Below are 23,486 nucleotides of genomic sequence, written 5' to 3' on the forward strand. Positions count from 1 at the left end.
AAAAGTTAGTAATTGCGAAAACAGAATTACAATGTAACAGAAAAATCTAATGAAAGATAAATAATTCAGTGGCTGGAAAGAGACTAAACACTAGATCAAATAAACTACGTTTAAAATCTCTCACCGCATAAAGCTTGAGAACAAGAATAAAACTCTATAAACGTTTACCTTCTTCCCCTAAAGAGACTAGGGAGAAGAGCAAAAACGATAACAACGTTACTCGCTTGAACGAAACGTTTATCCAGCTCTCTCTCCCTCCGTCTCTATCTCTCTCTCTCTCTCTCTCTTGACTTAGAACCTGAGAGAAGAGCCCAATCATATATATCGTTAAAACATATTATTGTTAAAGGAAAAAAACTGAAATATTTCCCAAATAAAAAGTTCCTTTATTAGAATTAAAACCATTAAGCTAAGAAAGAATGAACAAAACGCTAGAAACGGTTACTCTTACTGCAACGTGACACCGTGAAAATTCTCTCTCTATCGTAACGATAGAGCGCAAGTTGAACGTTCTGAACGTCAACAACTGCAGAGACAAAACAAAACGTTAGTTCAACTTTGAAAACAGTACGAGACTATCAAAGAAATTCTTTCAAAAACATTAAAATAGCATAATATGTTAACAGGTAAAACCGAAATGACGGGCTCAATGTTAATTAACTTCGGTACCAAGAAAAGACCGCCTACTATTAGGAAAGGTCGAATATAAACAAATATAAAAATTAATTTTAATAAGTTTATAATAAAAGGAAGTTAATCGAAGAGGCCTATAAAAGGCGGAGAGATATAAAATCAATCTATAACTTTTGTTAAGCAAAATTAAGAAAGAGAGTCTATACTCTCTTAGACACCAACACTTCCGTCTAAGGGAAGGGTCGGCCATTTAAAAGTGAAAGAGAGTTCATACTCTCTTCGTCACCATAATAAATCAAATTAATTCCAAAAGCTAGCTAAGCTAATGATAAAACTTCCTGAATAGCGAAAGCTAAACTCTAGAGCAAATACATCACCAAATCGTGAGCAAAAAACCTCCAGAATCAACAGTGTATCCATGTAGGTCTAGCCGGAGGCACGACAGAGGAAAAATTGAGGTGGTGTCAACAAGAAGTACTGCAGTACCTGGCCACAGGTGGCGCTTGTGAGTACACCCCCCTCTTGTATAGCGATCGCTGGCGTATCCCTTCCGTAGAATTCTGTCGGGCAACGGAGTTGACAGCTACATGATTATCGGGTAAGATTAATATTGAAAAATACACATTATCCCCAAATTTGTCATTTGTTCCAACACAAATACAAACCTTCATTCTTTACATAGGAGACTCATCCATAGGTAGGAGGAAGTCCCTGTTCCAGCTGGCTGGAAATGTATCCCAAGATGCCCAAACTTGGACCCTATAAGTGGTAACAGTTAAGGTTCCTTACACCTCGTACTATAGTGGTGTGATAATACCAGCGAGTCCACAGTCCATGCAATAAAGGATATTGAGAAAAATATATCCATGTAATAATGAAGCATACTGTATGTATATCAATGAGTTTGCCTGGTTTCAACCAAGTGGCATATGTACAATATACTAATAGGATTGCCTTGGTCTAACATTGTAGAATATATATACTAATTAGTCTGCCTGTTTACTTATTCTTCACTTTCATCCCAGACAAACTCGTAACCTTCGTCCTCGATCTAATGCTAATGGTCCTGTGAGACCATTGGCTATACCACCTTTTGTGTAGCTATTACAAGCCCTAGGGAAAAAGTGTCAAGGGAACTGTGGGTCAATTCCTGCAGGTAATGGGGAGTACCACACTCATGCCTGTAGTAACTGCACCATAGAGAGATTCTTACAGAATGCCAGGGTCATACTTACTCCCCTGACATCATGTGCTTTAACCCGAGCTCTACCTGGGATGGATGGTGAGGGTGGCAAAAGGGTACAGTAAAGAGCTACTCGAAGTTATAGCATGGCATCGACGCTCTTGTTTAGGCCACTGTCCCGATGCTTTATGTTGACGGAGGTGTGCTCCTCAACATTCCTTTGACTCATCATGAACAACAAATGTTTTAGTGTCAGCCTCACAGGAGGAGAGCCTCTTAGAAGGTTCATCTTGTTCAGCCACCATTCTAGGTTGTGTCTGGACTCTTCCTCTATTGGGACCAATGAAAGAGGGTGGTCAATATGTTGAGACCAGTGTCCCTTCAACTCTCATTGGAGCAACCATAGGTGAAGGTAACCATTTGAAACGAGACTCTCCAAGGATACAATAAATGTCCCAATAACTTCTGCTGGTAGCTTGGGCTGACGAAGGAAGTAGAGCGCTGCCTCTCAGGCATGCTACCCTGCTCTGATATAGGAAGGTTTTGCCGAGGACCGTGTTAAAGTCCATTTCAAAGTACATGAGTCTTTGCTTTGGCACTAGGATGGACTTCTGATTCACCACGATCCATAGATTGTGACAATATGAAAGAAGTCTGTCTGGGTGAAGGAGAAGGACTTTCTCCGAGTCCGACAAGATCAGCCAATCGTCCAGATATCACAAGTGATATTTATTTTAATATTGTTGCTTTTCTTAAAATATTTTATTTTTCCTTGTTTCCTTTCCTCACTGAGCTATTTTCCCTGTTGGAGCCCATGGGCTTATAGCATCCTGCTTTTCCAACTATGGTTGTAGCTTAGCAAGTAATAATAATAATAAGAGCCAAATGTAGCTAGTGTGTGCCCATGCTGACACTAGCATAATGTAAAGACTCTGGTGAAGACTTGTGGTGCTGTTGAGAGCCTGAAATAAAGCACCTTGAACTGGTACACTTTGCTGGTCACGACAAAGCGGAGGTACTTTCTGGAGATAGGATGGACTGGGATCTGGAAGTACATGTTTTTGAGATCAATTGTCCTCATGTAGTCCAAAAGTCTAACCACTTGCCTGACTGTGAGCAGTCTCCATCTTGAGAGACTGACAGGTCTGACTGGTCTCTAGTACCCAGAAGTCTTTTCTACAAGAAAAAGTCAACTGAAGAAGCGTGGGGAGCCATCATCGACCTTTTGGAGTGCACTCTTCTCTACCATAGCCTGGATTTCTGCCCGAAAGTCTAAGTCCTTCGCCGATCCCCGGTGATAATACAACGATGACGTCACTGGTAGTCGAATTATGGGAGGGGGAGGGTTGACAAATGGGACGAGGTATCCAGATTGAAGGGAATCTACCATCCATTTTTCCATTCCATGAAACCACCACCTCCTCCATCTGGGTAACAGGCATCCTTCCATAGATGGCATTGTGGGAGGATTGAGCCCACTTGTGGGGTTGTCATCCTAATCTTTTTCCACTGAGTTGGCCTTGCCCTAAGAATTGTCTGCTCTAAAAGGGCTGATTTGTTGTAAAAGTCTAGATCGGGGTCATCCCTCTCCGATACCGTACCTGGCCAGTCTCGGGAGGGGTTGAAAGACGAATAGGCCTCTCATTCCTCTCTCCTCGGAAGGGACCGAGACTGAGAGGAAATAGCAGTAGCTCTACTTCTACGATCCCTCACAGCTTGTGAGTCCTGGGTCACCCCGAAGGCTCAAGAGTCCGCTGAAGTACAGTGAACCCTCGTTTATCGCGGTAGATAGGTTCCAGACGCGGGCGCGATAGGTGAAAATCCGCGAAGTAGTGACATCATATTTACCTATTTATTTAACATGTATATTCGGACTTTTAAAACCTTCCCTTGTACGTAGTACTGTTAACAAACCACCCTTTAATGTACAGAACACTTAATGCATGTACTACAGCACCCTAAACTAAAACAGGCACAAATATTAAAGGCGATTTTATATCATGCGTTTCCTAAACACCTAAAAAGCACGATAAAAAATGGCAACCAATGTTTTGTTTACGTTCATCTCTGATCATAATGAAGAAACAAACTCATTTAGTGTACACATATATGTATAGGTTAGTTTTTGCATCGATTATATTGATTATACAGTACTGTATGTTGATTTTTTTATTACCAATGTTTTAGTTTACGTATTTTTCTTAGGACTTCCAAATGAAATCTTTTTCTTTATGACGCCGCCTGAAACGACGGCGTGTACGCTCAGTAAACAACCACGCTCAGAACAAACAAGGCATTTAACGCGCATGATGATAGTGATAAATAATGATACAGTACATACAGTATTTACAGTAAAAGCATTTACAAAATATGTTACCTTACAAATATAAATTATACAGTACTTGTACGTAGCAAAGCAGGAAAACAATTTACGAGAGAGAGAGAGAGAGAGAGAGAGAGAGAGAGAGAGAGAGAGAGAGAGAGAGAGAGAGAGAGAGAGAGAGAGAGAGAGAGAGATTGTTTTACGTACGTAAATGTAAATTTTAAACAAAAAAAATATGATAGGTTACAACATGTAGACTTTTAAAACCTTCCCTTTAACTTAATGCATACAGTACGTACATTACTAAACTATAAAACAGGCAGTAAGAATATTAAAGTAAAAAATAAAGATTGTTACTGTACTCACCACGAAAGAAGTTGAAGAAAAACTTGAATGGTGATGGCGATGAATTTGCTGCACAGTAGAAATGATGATGATGAAGCTGATGATGTGTTCTACTGTGCAGTCAATGATAGTATTTTACGACTCTTCAGACGGAGGTGTCTTTTCCTGGGACACCTCTTCAACTTCTTCCTGGGAAACTTCTTCAATTTCTTCCGAAGGCGTACTAGCAGGAGGAACTGGCTCTTTTTTGCGAGGCCGGAAGAACATTGTGATCGGAAGTTGTTGCCGCTGCTTCTTTTTTCGATCCAAGAGCATCCTGTAGGGAGTCATGATGTCATCGACCTTGTTGGAGAATTGCATCGAGCGAACCATATCCTCGTCCCACTCTTGTAACATTTCTTTCGCCTCCTTGATATGGTTGCAGAACTTGGCAAGCCGTTCTAATGTTAAGCCCGTTTCTTCGACATTTTCTTGGGTCTCTTCCTGGGTACCCTCACTCTCTTCCTCACTTGCCGATTTCGTCAGGTCTTCGAGGTCTGCGTCAGTTAGGGGCTGGGAATGGCAGTCCAACAACTCGTCGACGTCTTCAGTCGTCATGTCGCCAAACCCGTCACCTCCAATTATGGCAGCCAACTGCACAGATTTCCGTATTGCAGAGTGTTGGATTTCCGACGGAGTAAATCCCTTGTCGTCGTAAACAATATCGGGCCACAGCTTCTTCCAGCTCGCATTTACGGTTGCAGGTTTCATCTCTTGAAGTGCCTTCTGAATATTCTGCAGGCACGTGGCTATGGTGTACTGCCGCCAGTACGCCTTCAAGTTGAAATCTTCATCCTCGTCATCTTGGGCAGCATCCACACACGCAACGAGGTCCGCCAAGGTATTCTTCGTGTAGAGGGCCTTGAACGCCCTGATAACCCCCTGGTCCATCGGTTGAATTAATGACGTGGTGTTGGGTGGCAGGAACTCAACCTGAACGCCCTCACGCGACAGGTCAGTTGCGTGTCCACCAGCGTTATCCATAAGGAGAAGGATCTTGAATGGCAAGCCCTTCTCTAAGAGATATTCATGGACTTGCGGGATGAAACACTGGTGGAACCAGTTGGAGGTCAGCATCTTCGTAATCCATGCTTTTTGATTATGCATCCAGTACACGGGAAGGAGATTCTTATTTTTATTTTTCAAAGCGCGAGGATTTTTCGACTTATAAATAAGCCCCGGCTTTAACAAAAATCCAGCAGCATTGCCACACATCACGAGGGTAACGCGATCCTTGAATGCCTTAAAGCCAGAGGCTTTGGCTTCCTCTTTGAACAGGAAAGTTCGCGACGGCATTCTCTTCCAAAACAAGCCAGTCTCATCCATATTAAAGACTTGTTCCGGCTTGTATCCACCTTCGGCGATAATATTCTTGAACGTCTGGTTCACGTAAGTTTCAGCAGCGGCAGTGTCAGCGGAAGCAGACTCCCCATGCAGGGAAACGCTTTTCAGGGCGAAGCGTTTCTGAAACTTCGCGAACCATCCTTTGCTTGCGGAAAAACGTTTCTGAGGCTGGGAATCAGTGGATGTCCCTGGTTGAGGATCATCTGCATCATCATCATCTTCAGCATGGTTGCCGTCGTCGTCTTTAGGTTCCTTTGCAGCAAAATTCTCATATAAACTCAAAGCCTTTGTTTGGATGGTGTTCGTATCCAAGGCTATGTTCTTCTTCCGGCAGTCGGCAATCCACACAGCTAAAGCACCTTCCATGCGTACGATCGTTTTATTACGCGTTGTAACGACTCGCTTCGCTGATCTGCTAAAGGTGATTGCAGCCGTCTTTCTAATGTTCGCCTCGTCCTTTTTGATATAGCGAACGGTGGATTCGTTGATGCCAAAATGGCGGCCGGCGGCCGCGTAACTTCTACCATCTTTTAACATGTCGAGAAGCGTAACCTTCTCAGCTATCGTCATCATCCTTCGGTGGCGTTTAGGCTCACTACCAGCCTTACTAGAAGCAGAACGCTTGGGAGGCATTGTACAGTAGGATTTAACAGAAAGTTCAACAAAAAGTTCAACTTAAAACAGTCGCACACAGCACAGATTAAACTTCACAAACTTAAGAACGTCTACTCAGCGATACGCGGAAAGAGAAAGTGAACGATCCAGCCCCGCGAGAACTTTGATGCTGCGGGTAGAAGATGCGGGCAAAACACCAATCACAGGCTAGATAACAAAACTTGAGTTCTGATTCGTCATCTATCAGCGCTTGAACCAATCACAACCCGTCTTACAGTACTATGATGCGTTGGTTACTCATAGAAGATGCCCCGCGCATACTGAACGTACGTAGATTAAGTACAATACCGTAATAATGATAAATAATGATAATAATACTGTACAGTAATAATAATAATAATAATGATAATAATAATAACAATAATAATTTTATTAACAACAACAACAATAATAATAATAATAACAATAATAATAAAAATTTACGTACGCTATTTTACGCCTCTCTCTCTCTCTCTCTCTCTCTCTCTCTCTCTCTCTCTCTCTCTCTCGTACGCTTATTCGAAATGTGATTTTTGCAACAAAGAATATTATTGGATGCAGTACTGTACTACGTACGTATACATACAAAAGATTCATGGAAAAGAAGCACATCCATTACAGTACACACCATTCTAATATGGTATGACTGCATCTGATTTGCGTTTCATGTTCGATTTAATTTTACTACGTACTGAATTATCGTATGATCACATTCTCTTTTCGTGTTTTATTTCTTTCTGTGCTGAATTATATATCATATGTAATGCAATGAACAATCAGTAAGAGCAGATATTACTAATTACAGTATTAATGGAATTACAGGTAACAAAATATCGTATTTGGTTGTCTTCAGATTTCGCGGTATTTTCGAATTTTCCGGAAAATCCGCGATATGTATATATATATGGGTTATGGGAAAACCCCGCGAAGTGGTGAATCCGCGATTGTCGAACCGCGAAGTAGCGAGGGTTCACTTTGGACTTATTCTTCACGATGGTTTTTATATCTTTTCTTTCTCTGAAGGTAGCTAGGAGGCCGTTTCCTCTCCCTTGCATCTTCTTTGCATCTTATGTAACAATCCAGAAATGGCTGTCAGTCTGCCTCATCCTTCCTACGACTCCGAGGAGAGGGTGAGCGAGAGGTCGAGTCAAATTCTATAAGTGACAACTGATTATTGTCAACCAAGGTTATCTCCCTGAGTGAGATTGACCACCAGTGAGTCCGAAGGCAATTGTTGCCTCGGAGAGGTGCCTCTTGCTGCCTTTGGTTGCAACATCTTCGACCATTGAACCTTATAGGCATGATGTCTAAATTGAGGCAGGGTGCATTGGGGGTTGCATGCCTTTATCATCTTAGGAGAAAGAACCACGATTGGACCTAACCATCGTCGCGAGACGTTTACCTAACCGCAAGTCTAGGATCTTGTGCCTCTCTAGCATAAGCGTACATTGGTGAAACGCATCTAGGTGAAGCATGTCTGGTCAATACACGTCTGGTCGAGGCACGTATGGTTGATGTACGTGTGGGTGAGGTGCATAAGGTTGCGGCTCGTCTTAATTCTTCAGAATGATGTTGATGAACAACCTTGCAAGCAGGCTAAGGTGAGAGAGAGCTGCTCCTCCTCCTGTTGGTGTGATGGTCAGGTGATTGTTATCTCTCTGAATAATGCTCCAGAGACCTAGCATGCTCCGAAGAGCTAGGGCGTTTAGGCGAAGGAACTCCTTCTCACTTGAGATACATCACAAGGGGACGATCTTGAGGTCCCTGTGGGTGCGCATGTATGTGCTCAGGTGAAGGCAAGTAGAACTGTTTGCTAACTGGTTCCTTTACAGAGGCAATTCCCAAAAGAAGGGCGCTTAGGAGATATGTTTTCTTCGGAGGTCTCAGAAGGTCGAGAGGTTGAAGTGGCGATGGCTTGCTTCGAGGGCATGAGTCCAGTGAGGAGTGACTTCTTCTTGTGAGGCCTCAGGGCAGAAGAGCTGATGAAATCTCTTGCAGGAGCAGCAAAACTTCTGCGGAATCCTCGCAGCAAGCACCTCTAGTAACCACTCCTTGTAAGGCAGACCTTTAAGTCCAAAAGAGCGCCACAACAAATGTAAGGCATCATACATCTATAAAACAGAAGCAGAAGACTATGGAGGCCCTCCCATTTTGCTAGGGGAAATGGGAAGGTCTCCTCGCCATGAGGTTTGCCACCACTCTTACCCGACCGTCCTGTGGAGGAGCCCAACGGAGAAGATGAAGAAGTCGGGACTCCTTCAACTTTGAGGATGATTACAATGGCAAAGGATCCCTTTTGGACTTCCTCCTCCACTGGGAAGGAGACCACTATGACACTCAGCACAAGGGGAGACCTGACTACGAGAGTCTCCTCTGCAAACAAGTCACAAAAGGTGAGGATTCGTCTCCCTGGAACTTATGAAGATGCCACATGTATTATCCGGCACCTCCCAACATTTCTGCCTTTTCACAGACATCCTCATTGAGGAAAAGATGTTGCTAACACACTGGAAAACGAAATAGATCAATTATTAAAGTTTGCCAAAGATTCCAGCCAGCTAGAACGTTTGTCCTTGGTGACGGCTGCTATCAAAATGACTACTGTATTCGGTTAGCAAGCAGGGGGGAGGGCTTCTTTGCTCCCAGTCAGTAATTACCGACCACTTGTATACATCTTGTTATAAAATTTTAACTGCCATGCATTCCAACTTCACTGTTATCTCTTCTACACAAAGGACAAAGGTTTACATTTGTACCGGAACAAAGAACTAGTATAACTTACCAATGGCAGCTGTAAGATACTGGGGTAACAGAGAAGGCTTAGGCCCAACTAGTCTTATGGTATCACTCCCATCCATCATCAGATTTTCTTCACCTACCTAAAAGAATGATAAAAATTGGATCATAAAGCAGTAAAAAAAAGAAGACAAAAATTTATGAAATGTTTCCTAAAAATCTTACACATTTATACACAGAAATTCACTTGTGAACTCATTGGATGTTGCTATTGAATACAAAATAATTACATCAACTCTTTTGCTAGAATATTTAAAAAATATTTTCCCTTATTAATCCTAGCTCCGCCACCCAAATATTTCCGTCCCTTCAGTGATAAGTAACATACAATAAACAACAAATATTTGGGAGAAATAAAAACTAAAAGGTTCAAAGTAATCTAAATATTTTCCCAAGCCTTAAAAGTAATAAAACCACATCCTTTACTGTGATAACCTGAAAAATAAGCATAAAATCTTCAATATTTTAAAATATAACCGCTATACAATAAGCAAATGAGTCAGTTATTTGATGGCCAATTTGAACATTTCAATCCTGTGGGTCAACCTACCCAGCCAACACCAACAATTCTTTTGTGTCTTTAAAAACAACACCAACAATTCTTTTGTGCCAAAACAAAATAAGAAGTTAGCTTCACACATTGTCAATGGGATTTCTCTAAAGTAAGAAAACCTATTCGTCTTGGACAAGCTAAAACTAAGTTCACTTCCCAATTCCTGTAGATGGTACTGTACCACCTAATCTTGCTCTGAGTAATGCAATGTAGCTAGTAATAAAGGTTCCCTACAAATTTGTGGCTACATCCATCATTTCTTTTTTAATTTTACCTGTCATCTTTGATCTCCCCTAAATAGTTAACCAACATTTAACATTACTTCTCTCCAATTTACTTTTCACTTTAAAACAAATCCTTTGTATGAACCCTGGGAAAATCTCAAGATGTGACTCAATGATCTCATTAAACTATATCGTAAGTAATGTATGTCATTCCTCAAAGCAAGCCAAAATAGCAAATTAGACCCACACACTAAAACTTGAGAAATTATGTAACTCTGGTCTTCGTATACAGTAATAGGGGCTGATGCATCACCCTTGTGAACGTAGGTCTGCTAATTTCAATTTTGTTATCAAAACTTGCATACAATCAGACCTGGGGAAATGTACCATCACTTGATTAAAAAGAAAATAATCAATAAACAATGCTGATATCATTGTTATCAAATCAGATTTCCTCCACTGCTGTGTCAGGGAGACCACTTTGTACTATCTTGCACACAAAATTTACATTGTGGAATAATTTATAAATGCCAAAGTACTAAAGCTACTAATTTCTATAGTAATTAATTTTGTGGCTCAGCCACTATGATAACAGATTATATTGTGGAAACTTATTAATCAATTGTGAAAAGCCAGGAACTACTAGACCAAAAAAATTATGTTATGAAATATGGTAATAAGCTTTAGTGATGTGTACAGTATAAGAGTACTGTTTACATGTGTGGGTAGGCTCTTACAAATTTTCTGATACTAAGCTAATAAAGCAAAATTACTATGGTCAGCACTGTACACCATGAATCCTAAAACATAAGTTTACATCAATTATAAATCTGAGTTTTTCTCATTCAAGTCACTAAAAACTTCTCTTAACACATCAAAAGATGCTTTTTCCGAGGTGCAATCTAAACACAGACATATAAACCACTGCTTAAAGCTCCTTAGCGGAACATTTCACCGAGAAGAACTTTAAAATAACAAGCTGGAACAAACCTCCACTAAATAAGAGCTTGATGGTATAAGAGGCTGATTCTCCTCGTGCTCTGATACCCTTGGTTCCTCTTCCTCTTCTTCCTTGGCCACTGCCTCCTCTTTTTCCCAAGGACTCCACTCACCATCATCCTCATTGTCTGCCATACTGCTATCTTATCGTGTTACCTGATAATCCTGGAATGTAATAAAACCACATTAATCAGTCATTGTTGAAACCTATGACAATGGTTTTGGTTTTGGCTTCTTAATTATCACTGATTCCAATACCTATCAGTTATTGTAAAACCAGGGATTAAAGCTTAGAAATGTATGCAGTATGTTTATAACAATTGTGGTTTAGCAAAGACAGATAACATAAAGGTATTTTAGTTTAATTCTCAATAAATGTAGACATCACTTGCACTATAAAGTACATCTCTTTACAGATCTGCACTATCCATCTCTTTACAGATATTAATAAAACTCCAGTATAGTACAGTACTGTACTATGATGTATTTTACTATACATAAATTCTTTCCCCTACCAACAAGAAGCGTCGCCAACTGCTATGTCACTAACATCCCTTTAAGCCAGTGGTTCCCAAACTGAGGGTGTGTAATAGATGTAGAGCCCCCACCCCTACATCTATCACATAAGGGGGCATAAGGCCATCAACCAAATATGGCCCTTTTGCAAGAAAATATACAATAAATCACACACATTTAAGAGTAAGCCAAGAATTCCTAATCTTGTGAAAATGAAACAATATCCATCCCACTCATAAACCATCTTTAAATCCACATGGCTCCGTGTTTAGGGTCCCCAAGGCCCATGCATGGAGCTAGGGCCGTGATCCTGTGTCACGGCCTTGAGACTTGAAACCATGGACCAGGGCTCGTGTCTTCAACTACCTCGGTAGCCAAGTGGAACTGTTTACGGCTTTGTGTTAAGACTCCCCGGGGGCAATTCACGGATCAAAGGCTTTGACTCTGTGTCATGATATCGAGCCTCTGCCCTACTGGAGCTGGACTCGTATCCCCGCAAGCAGGACTGATGTTACAGCCCCAGGGCAGATATATGGGGCCACAGCCGTGACCCAGTGTCACAGCTGCGAGCCTTGGCCACATGGAGTACAGGAGGACAAGACCTTCCTAATACATAAGCATAAGGTGTCCTAAGTCAATTAAGGGTGGAGGAATGTGAAATTTTATGGTTTGCTACTGACGGTGCTACAGTAAAGAAATACCTACACCTTAATTTTGGTTAACCTAAGATTGTGTGCAATACTAATTTTAATTTTGACCTTTTATTTTATAGCTAAAAATGGCACAGTTGCCTAGTTTAATACACATGACTTAGGAACCTAGATGACATGATAAGGAAGCAACTGGGTCCATCTCAAAATTTTTAACAAGCAACATCCATAAGCATCATGATTGACTACCACCTTCTCACAGCCAATTCATGTAAACATAACAATACAGTAACTAGAAAAACACTTGAGTTCAGACCTCCGCCACGGCAGCTTATTTCTCGAAACCAGCGTACTTTTCCCAGAATCAATTAATCATTTCCAGCTCTTTACATAACAGTTGAAAATCCCAGAAAGTTTAATTACTTTATGATTAAAATTGTGGGCGTATGGTTGATGACCAGAATTTGACCTTTTACTTAACCTTGACCTTGGACTAATCCTCAACATGTATTAATTGGCGTGGATTTACATACATTCAAATATGAACCAAGTTTAAAGTCTCTGTGACAACAATGTCCAAACTTATGACTGATTACGTGAATTGGACATTTTGCTAGACCATGACCTTTGACCTTGATCTTCCAAAATTTAATCCTTTCCAGCTCCTTACATAACATTTAATCCCTGCAAGTTTCATTACTCTATGATTAAAATTGTGGCCAGGAAGCTGTTCACACACACACACACACACAAACAGGGGGTAAAATATAACCTTCTTCCAACTTTGTTGGCAGAGGTAGGCCTAATAACTAGATGGGCACTCAGTAGAGAGCAGACCTCTGCCACAGCAGCTTATTTCTCAACCATTTGCTCGACCTTTGACCTTAACATGAATTAATTGGCGTGGAGTTTCATACACTCAAATATGAACCAAGTTTGAAGTCTGTGAGAACGATGTCCAAAGTTATGGCCGATTACGTGAATTGGACATTATGCTTGACTGTGACATTGACCTTCCAAAATTTAATCATTTCCAGCTTTTTACACAACATTTTATGCCAGCAAGTTTCATTAATCTACGATTAAAATTGTGGCCAGGAAGCTGTTCACAAAAAATACACAAAGGGTAAAACATAACCTCCTTTCAACTTTGATGTCTGAGGTAATAATAATAAGATAGATAATAGGAAATCGTAATAAATTAAAAAGTGACCCACGCAGATGGTGTGCGCAACATATCCATGTACCTTTTGCCAAAAGAGAGGAGTAGTAAAATAATATTTATTTGCGAACGAAGCGAGTTACAGTAGAGCAAATGTTGTATGAGTGGCAGACCACGAAGCTTGTGGGCAGAGAATCTTGAAGATTTTGGGCTGGACAGTGACTGCCAATGATAAGTTACGCATAACTTACGAACCAAGATAAGTGATAAATTTTGCGTACTTTCAGAGAGCCAAATAAAGTGCAAGCTAGCTTTAATATGTTGAAATAAAATACTCATCACTTGGCTACGCAAATTTAAACCTCAGCTTAGGCAATAAAAACAAAGCCAAGGAGCAAGCCACCTGTTACGATACTACCGCTACAGTTATCGGGTCCTTTGACTGGCCAGATAGTACTACATTGGATTCCTCTCTGGTTACGGCTTATTTTTTCTTTACCTACACATACATCAAATAATTTTGCCTATTCTTTCCACATTCTCCTCTTTCCTTATATACCTGACAATAGCAAGATAACCAAAACATTCTCCTCTTCATTAATGGGGTTAACTACTGTACTGTAATTGTTCTCTGGCCACTTTCCTCTTCGTAAGGGTAGAGACTCTTTAGATATGGTAAGCAGCTCTTCTAGGAGAAGGACACTCCAAAATCAAACCATTGTTCTCTAGTCATGGGTAATGCCTTAGCCTTTGTACCATGGTCTTCCACTATCTTGGGTTAGAATTCTCTTGCTTGAGGGTACACTCAAGATCACTACTGTTTCTTTATTTCCTTTCCTCATGGGGCTATTTTTCCTTGTAGGAGCCCATGGGCTTATATCAACTTACTTTTCCAGATAGGGTTCTAGCTTACCTAGTAATGATAACAATAAGCTACATTACCGAACACGTCACTAGTTTCGAAAAAACTTTCTTGATCGAATTACCTTAAGAAAAATAGTCTCGTTGCACTAAAACCTATAACATAATAAATCTCTATAAGCCTTACTGGCGTAACTGCGCACTGCAATTACTGGAGTCAAGTAACAAACCCCTGTTGTCATAGGATACGTAGAAACATACACAGTCTTTATTGTTTTGGGAGAACTGTCATTCCAGCCAGGTTCGTTGCAGTCGAATGCTCCTAGTGGGTGGGTCGTAGTCTCTGTAACGGCTACCCTGTGTGGGTTTTCTTTGTTTAGGTTTTACTTTTTTTTATAATACAGGTTTAGAGTTCGTTTATCATGACGTGTTGGAATTTTTATATAGAAAGCTAACTAATATCTCCGCATCTGTCCATTACTACTCAAGTCAAAGTAACAAAGTTAAGAAATCTGTATTTACTTCTCTGTTTTAACAGCATTACGAGTCTACAGCCCTGAATATATTGATGATGAAATAAATGAGAGTAGAACAATAGATAAGAGGTTAAATTAACCTGAAATTGTGTTAGATGATGCACCAAGAACAGCAGAAAAAGAATTTTTTTCGGTAATGATAACAGGCAAAACTATAATATATGTAATAGACGGTAGGATAAGCGTCTCGATTCGTCTGAGTGGGTTCTTATTGGTTCAGTGTTTAAACGCTGATGGATGTGACGTAGGTTTATTCCATAAAACTCCACCTGTAAAGAATATTTGGGAAATATTCCACAATATATAACCGTAGTACGACGTAGGCTAACATAAAGCCTGACAACCTGGGGGCACCAGGCAGAGACGCCCTCGAGACGATGTTGGCCCGAGCTACGTGTTAACGCTGGGAGGACCAAAGACCGAATCACCAGATTTGTCTTTCCAAATTCTCGCCAGTAACCATGCTTGGTTACTGTAAACAAAAACCTGTTAACGAGGTGTACTCCGCAGTTAATCAATTCGTCTTAACTATAGTTACGAGGACGGTATAAAATTTGAAGTAATATATTGATACTTAACATTTCCCACCAACTGAGATTTAATGAGGTTTACTGCCATTGACTTGTTAAAACACCTACCAAGTTAAATAAGACGAAGATACATACATGAACACAAACACATTATATTTGTTCCTTTCACATATACAAAACCTACTTGTACTGCCTTAAAGTATTTTTTTTAAAGAAATTCCCCAACTGTTAAAAAATCAACGTTAATGTAGCATTTAAGAGTAGCAATACAACAAAAAGCAGCCTTAATCAAGAATTCTCCTGATGTTGCCAAGGGATGTGTATATCATATTAAATGTAATTCATATGAAAAATTCTATATTGGTCAAACTGGTAAAGCCCTTGAGAAGAGAATTGAACAACATAAGAAAAGTGTCTGTTATGCTCAAGATAACAATGCAATCTTTGCCTACGTTAAAGATAAAAATCACACTATTAATTGGGCATGTGCAAAGAAATTAATTAATTCAAGGAACTCATTGGAAAGAAACATCATAGAGTCCAGTTACATATAAAACCTTTGATAACAACTTGAATATTGGACATGGAATGTACGAACTCAATGCAGTTATATGCAGAGATTAGCAATCTATATAAAAAAAACTTTAACCACTTAATGTAGAACTGAATGTACCGCAGATAATAAACGCCTGTGAAATTAATATCTAGACCTAAGCTAGCATTTAATGGTAGGTAAAATTATTTCATAAAGTAAGCCTATACCTAATTGGTTTGGCACTATATATTATTATGTTAGATATAAGTATTGTTATGTATGTAAATGTATGTTCATATTGATATGGTTATATGTGTATTACTGTATATGCATGTTAATCATGTGTACAAACATGTCTATGTAAGTCTGTCTACGTGTCTATGTATATGCATTAGCATACGTGTAGGTATGTATGTATGTGTCTGTATTTGTATACCTATCTATCTGTATATATATATATATATATATATATATATATATATATATATATATATATATATATATATGTGTGTGTGTGTGTGTGTGTGTGTGTGTGTGCGTGTGTGTATGGATAGATATGTTTGTATGTATAACTATGATTTTGCCTATGTATTTGTATGGATAATACTACCCCAATTAATATAAAGAAATTGTATTTGATGCATAAATAAATTTACCTGTCGTCTGAAAATGACCTTTCGTGGCACGTGACCTATGGGGGGGGGGGGGGCTTGAAATCCTCCCAGAAATGCCTGATAACAGCCCAGGTAGCTGGTTTGGGAGTGCCTTGTTGGTCTATAAAGCGGGGTTTACATGGGCGAGCAGCTCGTCGAGCCCGGTTGTCGAACCTATTTGTAGAACGGCTCGAAGAGCTTTCAGACAGTACATCGAGCCTCAGTGTGCCTCGTGCTAAAACAACGTCAACATGTCTCTCGACCAGGACGATTTGATAGCCATTGCTTTAGCAGTGGCACTAAGAAGGAAAAAAAAAAAAGAGAGAAATTTTCATATACCAACTTGCTTGTTGCTTTAAAATTAGAGCCTGATGACTGGCGCAATTATTTGCGTATGGATGAAGACACGTAGGCCTACATTGATCTACCGAATCGTGTCAGCCCTTTCATTACTATGAGGAAGGCCATAACTCCACATGAAAGACTGAGTGTCCGCTATTCCTTTGTTTCTGGTTACTTTATTGGAATAGTCTTTTGATTTAACTTTCCATAAAGCTGGATGAGCTCGATATGCATGTATGAAATCAAGTACGACTTCCTTCTCATTCTTACTTTCATTAATGGCAGCAATTATGCATTTCTTTGATGATGTTTCCTCTAGCAGGTTTGAATAATAACTGAGGTTCGATGCTCGACACCCGTTCACACGTTCACACCGCTCGTCAAACAATGTAGCTCCGCCCACAAAAGTCAAGATGAGCCTGACTTTCATCGAGCCGCTCGACGAGCGCGCTCGACAACCAAATAGCCCGTTTACACGCTCGAACATCAATTCAAACACAGGGTTGTCGAGCCAGGCTCGACGAGCTGCTCGCCCGTGTAAACCCCGCTTTAATCTCGCTATGTATGTTCGTACGTTTACTGTACCATATGAAATGTAAAGAAACCTTGTTCAATAAATCAGTCCTCTGGAGAAGTCTCGTGAACTAGTCAGGAATTAATCTTATATTTCCTATTTTTATTTTCCCTGTGGTTCTTTGGCATTTACACACACACACACACACACACACACACACGCATATATATATATATATATATATATATATATATATATATATATATATATATATATATATATATATATATATATATAATATTTTTTACCAGATCTCCTCACAAAGACACATGATAGAAATTCTATAAAGTCAAACAAGTAAACAGATGAATTCATATATAAGTAAAATCCTTGCTCCTCACCTTGGTCAGGATTCTTCCTCACATCTATCAAACTTGTCTTTGGGTCTAGGTCCCTCCCCATACTCTCCTTCCTGGCTAGTACAGTGGTAACGTGTTTGCCTAGCATTTGCATAGCGGCAGATCGATCCCTGACCGCGGCTGTGAGCTTGAGCTGTTTACTGGGGAGGCCACTGCTGTGCTTTGGGCACCAGAGTGGCGGATTGGGCTTTCCCGTCTGATGTTCTGGTGAGCATTTATTATGATGAAACTGGAACTATAACCAGTCACCTTTACCTTTTTACCTTCAAGTTTAATGTAAACCAAATTTTTTTACGAAGTAGGCCTACTATACGTGATCTAGGACATTTTATCTTTATGGGTCAATATGGCATCTTTCTGCAGACAAGGAGTTCATACCCGTGTTTGGTACTACCTATAAAAATATACAATTCTAATACCTTCATACGTTTTTATGCATAATTTATGGATTCGTCTGCTTTTTCAAAGGTGAACTACTTAGCTTTCAGTGTTTGTTATAAAAGACGTCGTTGCTCAGAAGTCAATGATTAGACATTATTATAGCTTGTAGTTCATTGGCTACTTTCCTCTTGGTAAGGGTAGAAAAAACTCTTTAGCTATTGTAAGTAGCTCTGCTAGGACACACAAAAATCAAACCATTATTCTCTAGTCTTGGGTAGTGCCATAGCCTCTGTACCCTTGTCTTCTTCCACTGTTTTGGGGTAAAGTTCTCTTGCTTGAAGTTACACTCAGCCACAATGTTCTATCTTATTTCTCTTCCTCTGGTTTTTATAGTTCATGAAAGATTTATTTTAATGTTACTGTTCTTAAAATATTCATTCCAATTACTCATCACTTCTCTTGCAGTTAATTTTTTTCATTATTTCCTTTCCTCCCTGGGGTATTTTTTCTTTTAGAGCCCTTGGGCTAATAACATCACGCTTTTACAACTAAAATTGTAGCTTAGATAATAATAATAATAATAATAACAATAATAATAGTAGTAGTAGTAGTAGTAGTAGTAGTAGTAGTAGTAGTAGTAGTAGTAGCAGCAGCGAGAAAAACCTGACTATTTTATTTCGACCTAAGCTGTGAATGAAACCAAACCGGTTTCGTAGGTCTGCTGAGTCTTTCTCTTTCCCTCCTACTAGAGACCGGTCATTGTCCTCCCGTTGCAGGTGGAACTTCTGACCTAAATAAGATGTGCTATGAGCTCTCAGCATCCATCCTTCACACGTGTCAGACAGGTTCATAAGTTTGGCATCTGCAGTCAGTAACTGATTGGCGAATTCTTTTTCGGTTAATCTCTACAGATGTGTCATTTTCGTAATCCACACACACACACACACACACACACACACACACACACACACACACACACACACACACACACATATATATATATATATATATATATATATATATATATATATATATATATATATATATATATACACAGTATATATCAACATATACAGCTATTTCTAGTCAAATACAGGACAAAGGCCTCAGACAAGCCAGTTCATGTCTTGAGTATGGTCAGTTTTTATGGGAGATTTTCGTCTGATAGCTCACAGCAAACCAACCTATTATGGGTGGCCCATACGCAAAACCTTTCACCACGTTGAGGCAATCCCACTCAGAGAGGGATATATATATATATATATATATATATATATATATATATATATATATATATATGTGTGTGTGTGTGTGTGTGTGTGTGAATATATATATATATATATATATATATATATATATATATATATATATATATATATATATATATATATATACATATGTGTGTGTGTTTGTGTGTGTTCGTAAACATATTAGATTTCACACTTATTCATAGTCATATCACCAGCTGGCAGTGCCTTCCTGTGTGTGTGTAGATCGCCTTACCTTATGTAAGACAGTGCCTTCCTATCTTCGGAAACTTAACCCACGAATGTTATACCCAACCAAACGTATCCGATTACAGTCACAATTTACCTATAGAGTACACACTTACTTTGCTCTTGGTACCCGTAGTTCAATGGACGGTGCTATATTGTTGTCACTGAGCATTGTAAAATCAGGATTTAAAGTTATGGTATTCAATCAATCATAAGAGGCTTTGAGAAAAAGAAGAAGAAGAAAAAAATAAGAAGAAGAAGGCCCAGGAAGAAAAAATGCTTCTAGTTAGTTCACATTCTTCGCTGGTTACTAATCTCCCTGATTGCATTTCAATCTCCACTCAATTGGCTTATCTTTGTTCGAGCGTTCCACTCCTTTTGCAGCCACTGGCTGAAAATTAATGATCAAATTAATGACGAGATCAGCAGGTTTCAGTGTGGAGGAGTTGAGGGTAGATCAGCAGGAGATCACCATATTACACTGAATTCTGTTATTGATTATAATAATTACTTAGAGGACCTCAACATATATATACGGTTTACGGATGGAGTAAGATGTTTCCATAAACTGTGCCTTCAAGGCTTTATTAAATAATTGTATAAGATGGTAAGAAGAGATGATGCCAAGATATTATACTGCACAAATTAAGCGAGAAAGATAAAGCGATAATTAAGAGTTCTGACGGATATACAGAGGAAATTAGGATAAAAGGAAATGGCCCAAAATTATTCACAATTGTTACATATAAAACAAATACTATACGTAATAATACAATAATCAAGATTAGAAACACGACAATATAAGCCCCGATTTATGTAGATGATATAAGGTTTCCTACCAACAATAGATACAAAGTAGAAAGCCCAAGTTTGAAAGAACTACAGTAATTTACTTTTAGCACCAATCCGCAGAAGTCAGCGGTGTTAGTAATAAGACACAAAACAGAAGAAGTGAGAAAGATTAATGAAATGGTTAGAGATAGAATGATAGAAACAGTCAAGGAATATAAATACTTAGGAGAATGGTACTCTGAAAAGGTAAACCGTATTCTTAGCATAAGTAAAAGGGAAGCAAAAATAGAATACATGGTGCTGAAGTAAGGAAGTATGGAGACAGTAACAGAGTAGGAGATTTGGCATTGTTTGTGAGAATAAAGATCTAGGAGACAGTAGTAGTACCTACAATGTTTGCAAATACTGAGACATAATGTGTAATAAAAAAAAAAAATGAAGAGCTAGAGGATATACAGCACGAGCATTTGAAAGGAATGTTTGAACAGGTTGCAATATGCACTTTGCTATTCAGAGTAAATTGTGAAAACTGATATCAAATAAAGACATTAATATTCGCCTAGGCTCTTAGATTGCCAAACTCATTAGCATAATCGTGTTTCTCATCAGATGGGAGTCAGCGGGTCAGTAGCAGGTCTTAGCGCTCTCTCTCTCTCTCTCTCTCTCTCTCTCTCTCTCTCTCTCTCTCTCTCTCTCTCTCTCTTCTCTCTCTCTCATTAGTTTTATGTTTACTGCGAAGTGAAACATCTGCTGATGGCTCTCTGTTAAAAAATGAAATGTTTTATCATTATCACAATTATTGTTATTATTATTATCATAATCATTTTTAAAAGAATGGCGTAGCCTACCTAAGATAGCAAGGGAAATAGAACAATTATTTTTTTAGTTCAGAAACTCAAAAATAAATGGTTTACTTTCATGACTTTAAGTACACTGTGTGAAATAATATGTTTATTGCTCCCATTCTTATGCCTATCTATAGACTGATTTATTATAAATTCCTTATTCGTCATCCAGTTATAGGGTTGTGGTGGCCGATGTAGTAACGCCCCTGACTGGTGAACGCCAGACTGGGGTTCGAGTACCGCTCAAACTCGTTAGTTCCTTTGGTCTCTGCAACCTCACCATCCTTGTGAGCTAAGGAGAAGGGGTTTGGTGGAGCCTATAGGTCTATCTGCTGAGACATCAGCAGCCATTGTCTGGCCCTCCTTGGTCCTAGCTTGGATGGAGAGGGGCTTGGGCACTGATCATATGTACATATGGTCATTCTCTAGGGCATTGTCCTACTTGATAGGACAATGTCACTGTCCCTTGCCTCTGCCATTCATGAGTGGCCTTTAAATCTTTAAACACGGAGATGGATAGATTTCACATTAACAAAATATTCGAAATATTAGTCATGTTATTACTGCACTGCGCAAAAAAAAAAGAAAAAAAAAAAAAAAAAACTTTTAATCCAGGAACGAATTGCTATAAAGATTTATTTTAATACTTCTCAAAACTGAATAGGCTCACAGGTACTTCTTAATCTTAATGGCAATATTTTCATCTGCTCAATACTGTGGTGGGATAAGCTATATAAAACAATTTAACGGTCATTCTCAGACTATATTTCTTTAGTTTTAACCCAGTTTTATACACGACATCTCTCGGGATATTCGCTCCGGAGGTTAGAACTCCGTGATACCTCGAGTCTAATAAAATTCTCTGGTTTATCACTCGCAGAAATATCCCAAGTAGAAAGCTGCCTAGAGGAACTTCTATCATGACAGGGCTCGAGCATAAAAATAGATTTTACATATGTCAAAATCAGTTTTTAAGTAATTTCACTAAATATTACTGTTTATTATTATTATTATTATTATTATTATTATTATTATTATTATTATTAGTTGCTAAGCCACAACCCTAGTTGGAAACGTAGGATGCTGTAAGCACAGGGGCACCAACAGGGAAAATAGCCCAGTGAGGAAAGGAAAAAGGAAAAGTAAAATATTTTAGGAACAGTAACATTAAAATAAACATTTCTTATATAAACTATAAAAACTTAACGAAACAAGAGGAAGAGAAATAAGATAGAATCGTGTTACCGAGTGTACCCTCAAGCAAGAGAACTCTAACCCAAGACAGTGGAAGGCCATGGTCTAGAGGCTATGGCAATACCCAAGACTTGAGAACAATGGTATGATTTTGGAGTGTCCTTCTCCTAGAAGAGCTGCTTACCATAGCTATAGAGTCTCTTCTACCCTTATTAAGAGGAGATTAGCCACTGAACAATTGCAGTGCTGTAGTTAACCCCTTGGGTGAAGAGGAATCGTACATGACATTATGAAACATTTTGATTTATTTCGTCTTTAATTGACAGGTCTAGAAACCAAATATGGTCTGCAGACGATTATTTAACTGTGAAATTCCAAAATGGCCGACCAACCGCTTTTCTGACATTATCAAGGTTTTACGAAAGTTTGAACATTTCTTAGAACAATATTTCCGTAACGAATATTCCAAATTGATAGACTGATGGTTATTGGAGGGAATTCTTAAGATCATATACATGCTTACGCGCATTATTATTATTATTATTATTATTATTATTATTATTATTGTTGTTGTTGTTGTTGTTGTTGTTGTTGTTGTTATTATTATTATTATTATCATAAATAGCTAAGCTATAACACTAGTCAGAAAAGCAAGATGCTATAAACACAAGGGTTCCAACAGGGAAAAATAGCCCAGCGAGGAATGGAAACTAGGAAATAAGTAAACTACAAGAGAAGTAATGAACAATTAAAATAAAATATTTAAGATCAGTAACAACATTCAAATAGACCTTTCATATATAAACTATAAAATCTTCAAAAATCAAGACGAAGCGAAATAAGATAGGATAGTGTGCAAGAGAACTCTAACCCAAGACAGTGGAAAACCATGGTACAAAGGCTATGACACTACCCAAGACTAGAGAACAATGGTTTGATTTTGGAGTGTCCTCCTTCTAGAAGAGCT

At 38.9% G+C, this 23,486-nt stretch overlaps 1 protein-coding gene across 6 annotated transcripts in view; it reads right to left on the reverse strand.

The window, feature by feature from the left end:
* Positions 1-15,105, reverse strand: part of LOC137648742 (facilitated trehalose transporter Tret1-like) — a 65,163-nt gene extending 50,058 nt beyond the window's left edge. The window contains exons 1-3 of one of the 6 annotated variants that reach the window (XM_068381821.1): positions 15,088-15,105; positions 11,081-11,258; positions 9,304-9,396 (exon numbers count right to left, since the gene is read on the reverse strand). In XM_068381821.1, the coding sequence (XP_068237922.1) occupies positions 9,304-9,396; positions 11,081-11,228 (241 nt within the window). In that variant the 5' untranslated portion in view covers positions 11,229-11,258; positions 15,088-15,105. Of the gene's footprint in view, positions 1-9,303; positions 9,401-11,080; positions 11,259-14,309; positions 14,329-14,407; positions 14,433-14,469; positions 14,619-15,087 lie in introns of those variants that run through there. The other 5 variants (XM_068381824.1, XM_068381819.1, XM_068381823.1 and 2 more) reach the window with 5 other exon arrangements.
* Positions 15,106-23,486: the final 8,381 nt, after the last annotated feature.

This window comes from Palaemon carinicauda, chromosome 10 (genome assembly GCF_036898095.1).
Source record: "Palaemon carinicauda isolate YSFRI2023 chromosome 10, ASM3689809v2, whole genome shotgun sequence".
In the NCBI taxonomy this organism is placed as follows: Eukaryota; Metazoa; Arthropoda; class Malacostraca; order Decapoda; family Palaemonidae; genus Palaemon; species Palaemon carinicauda.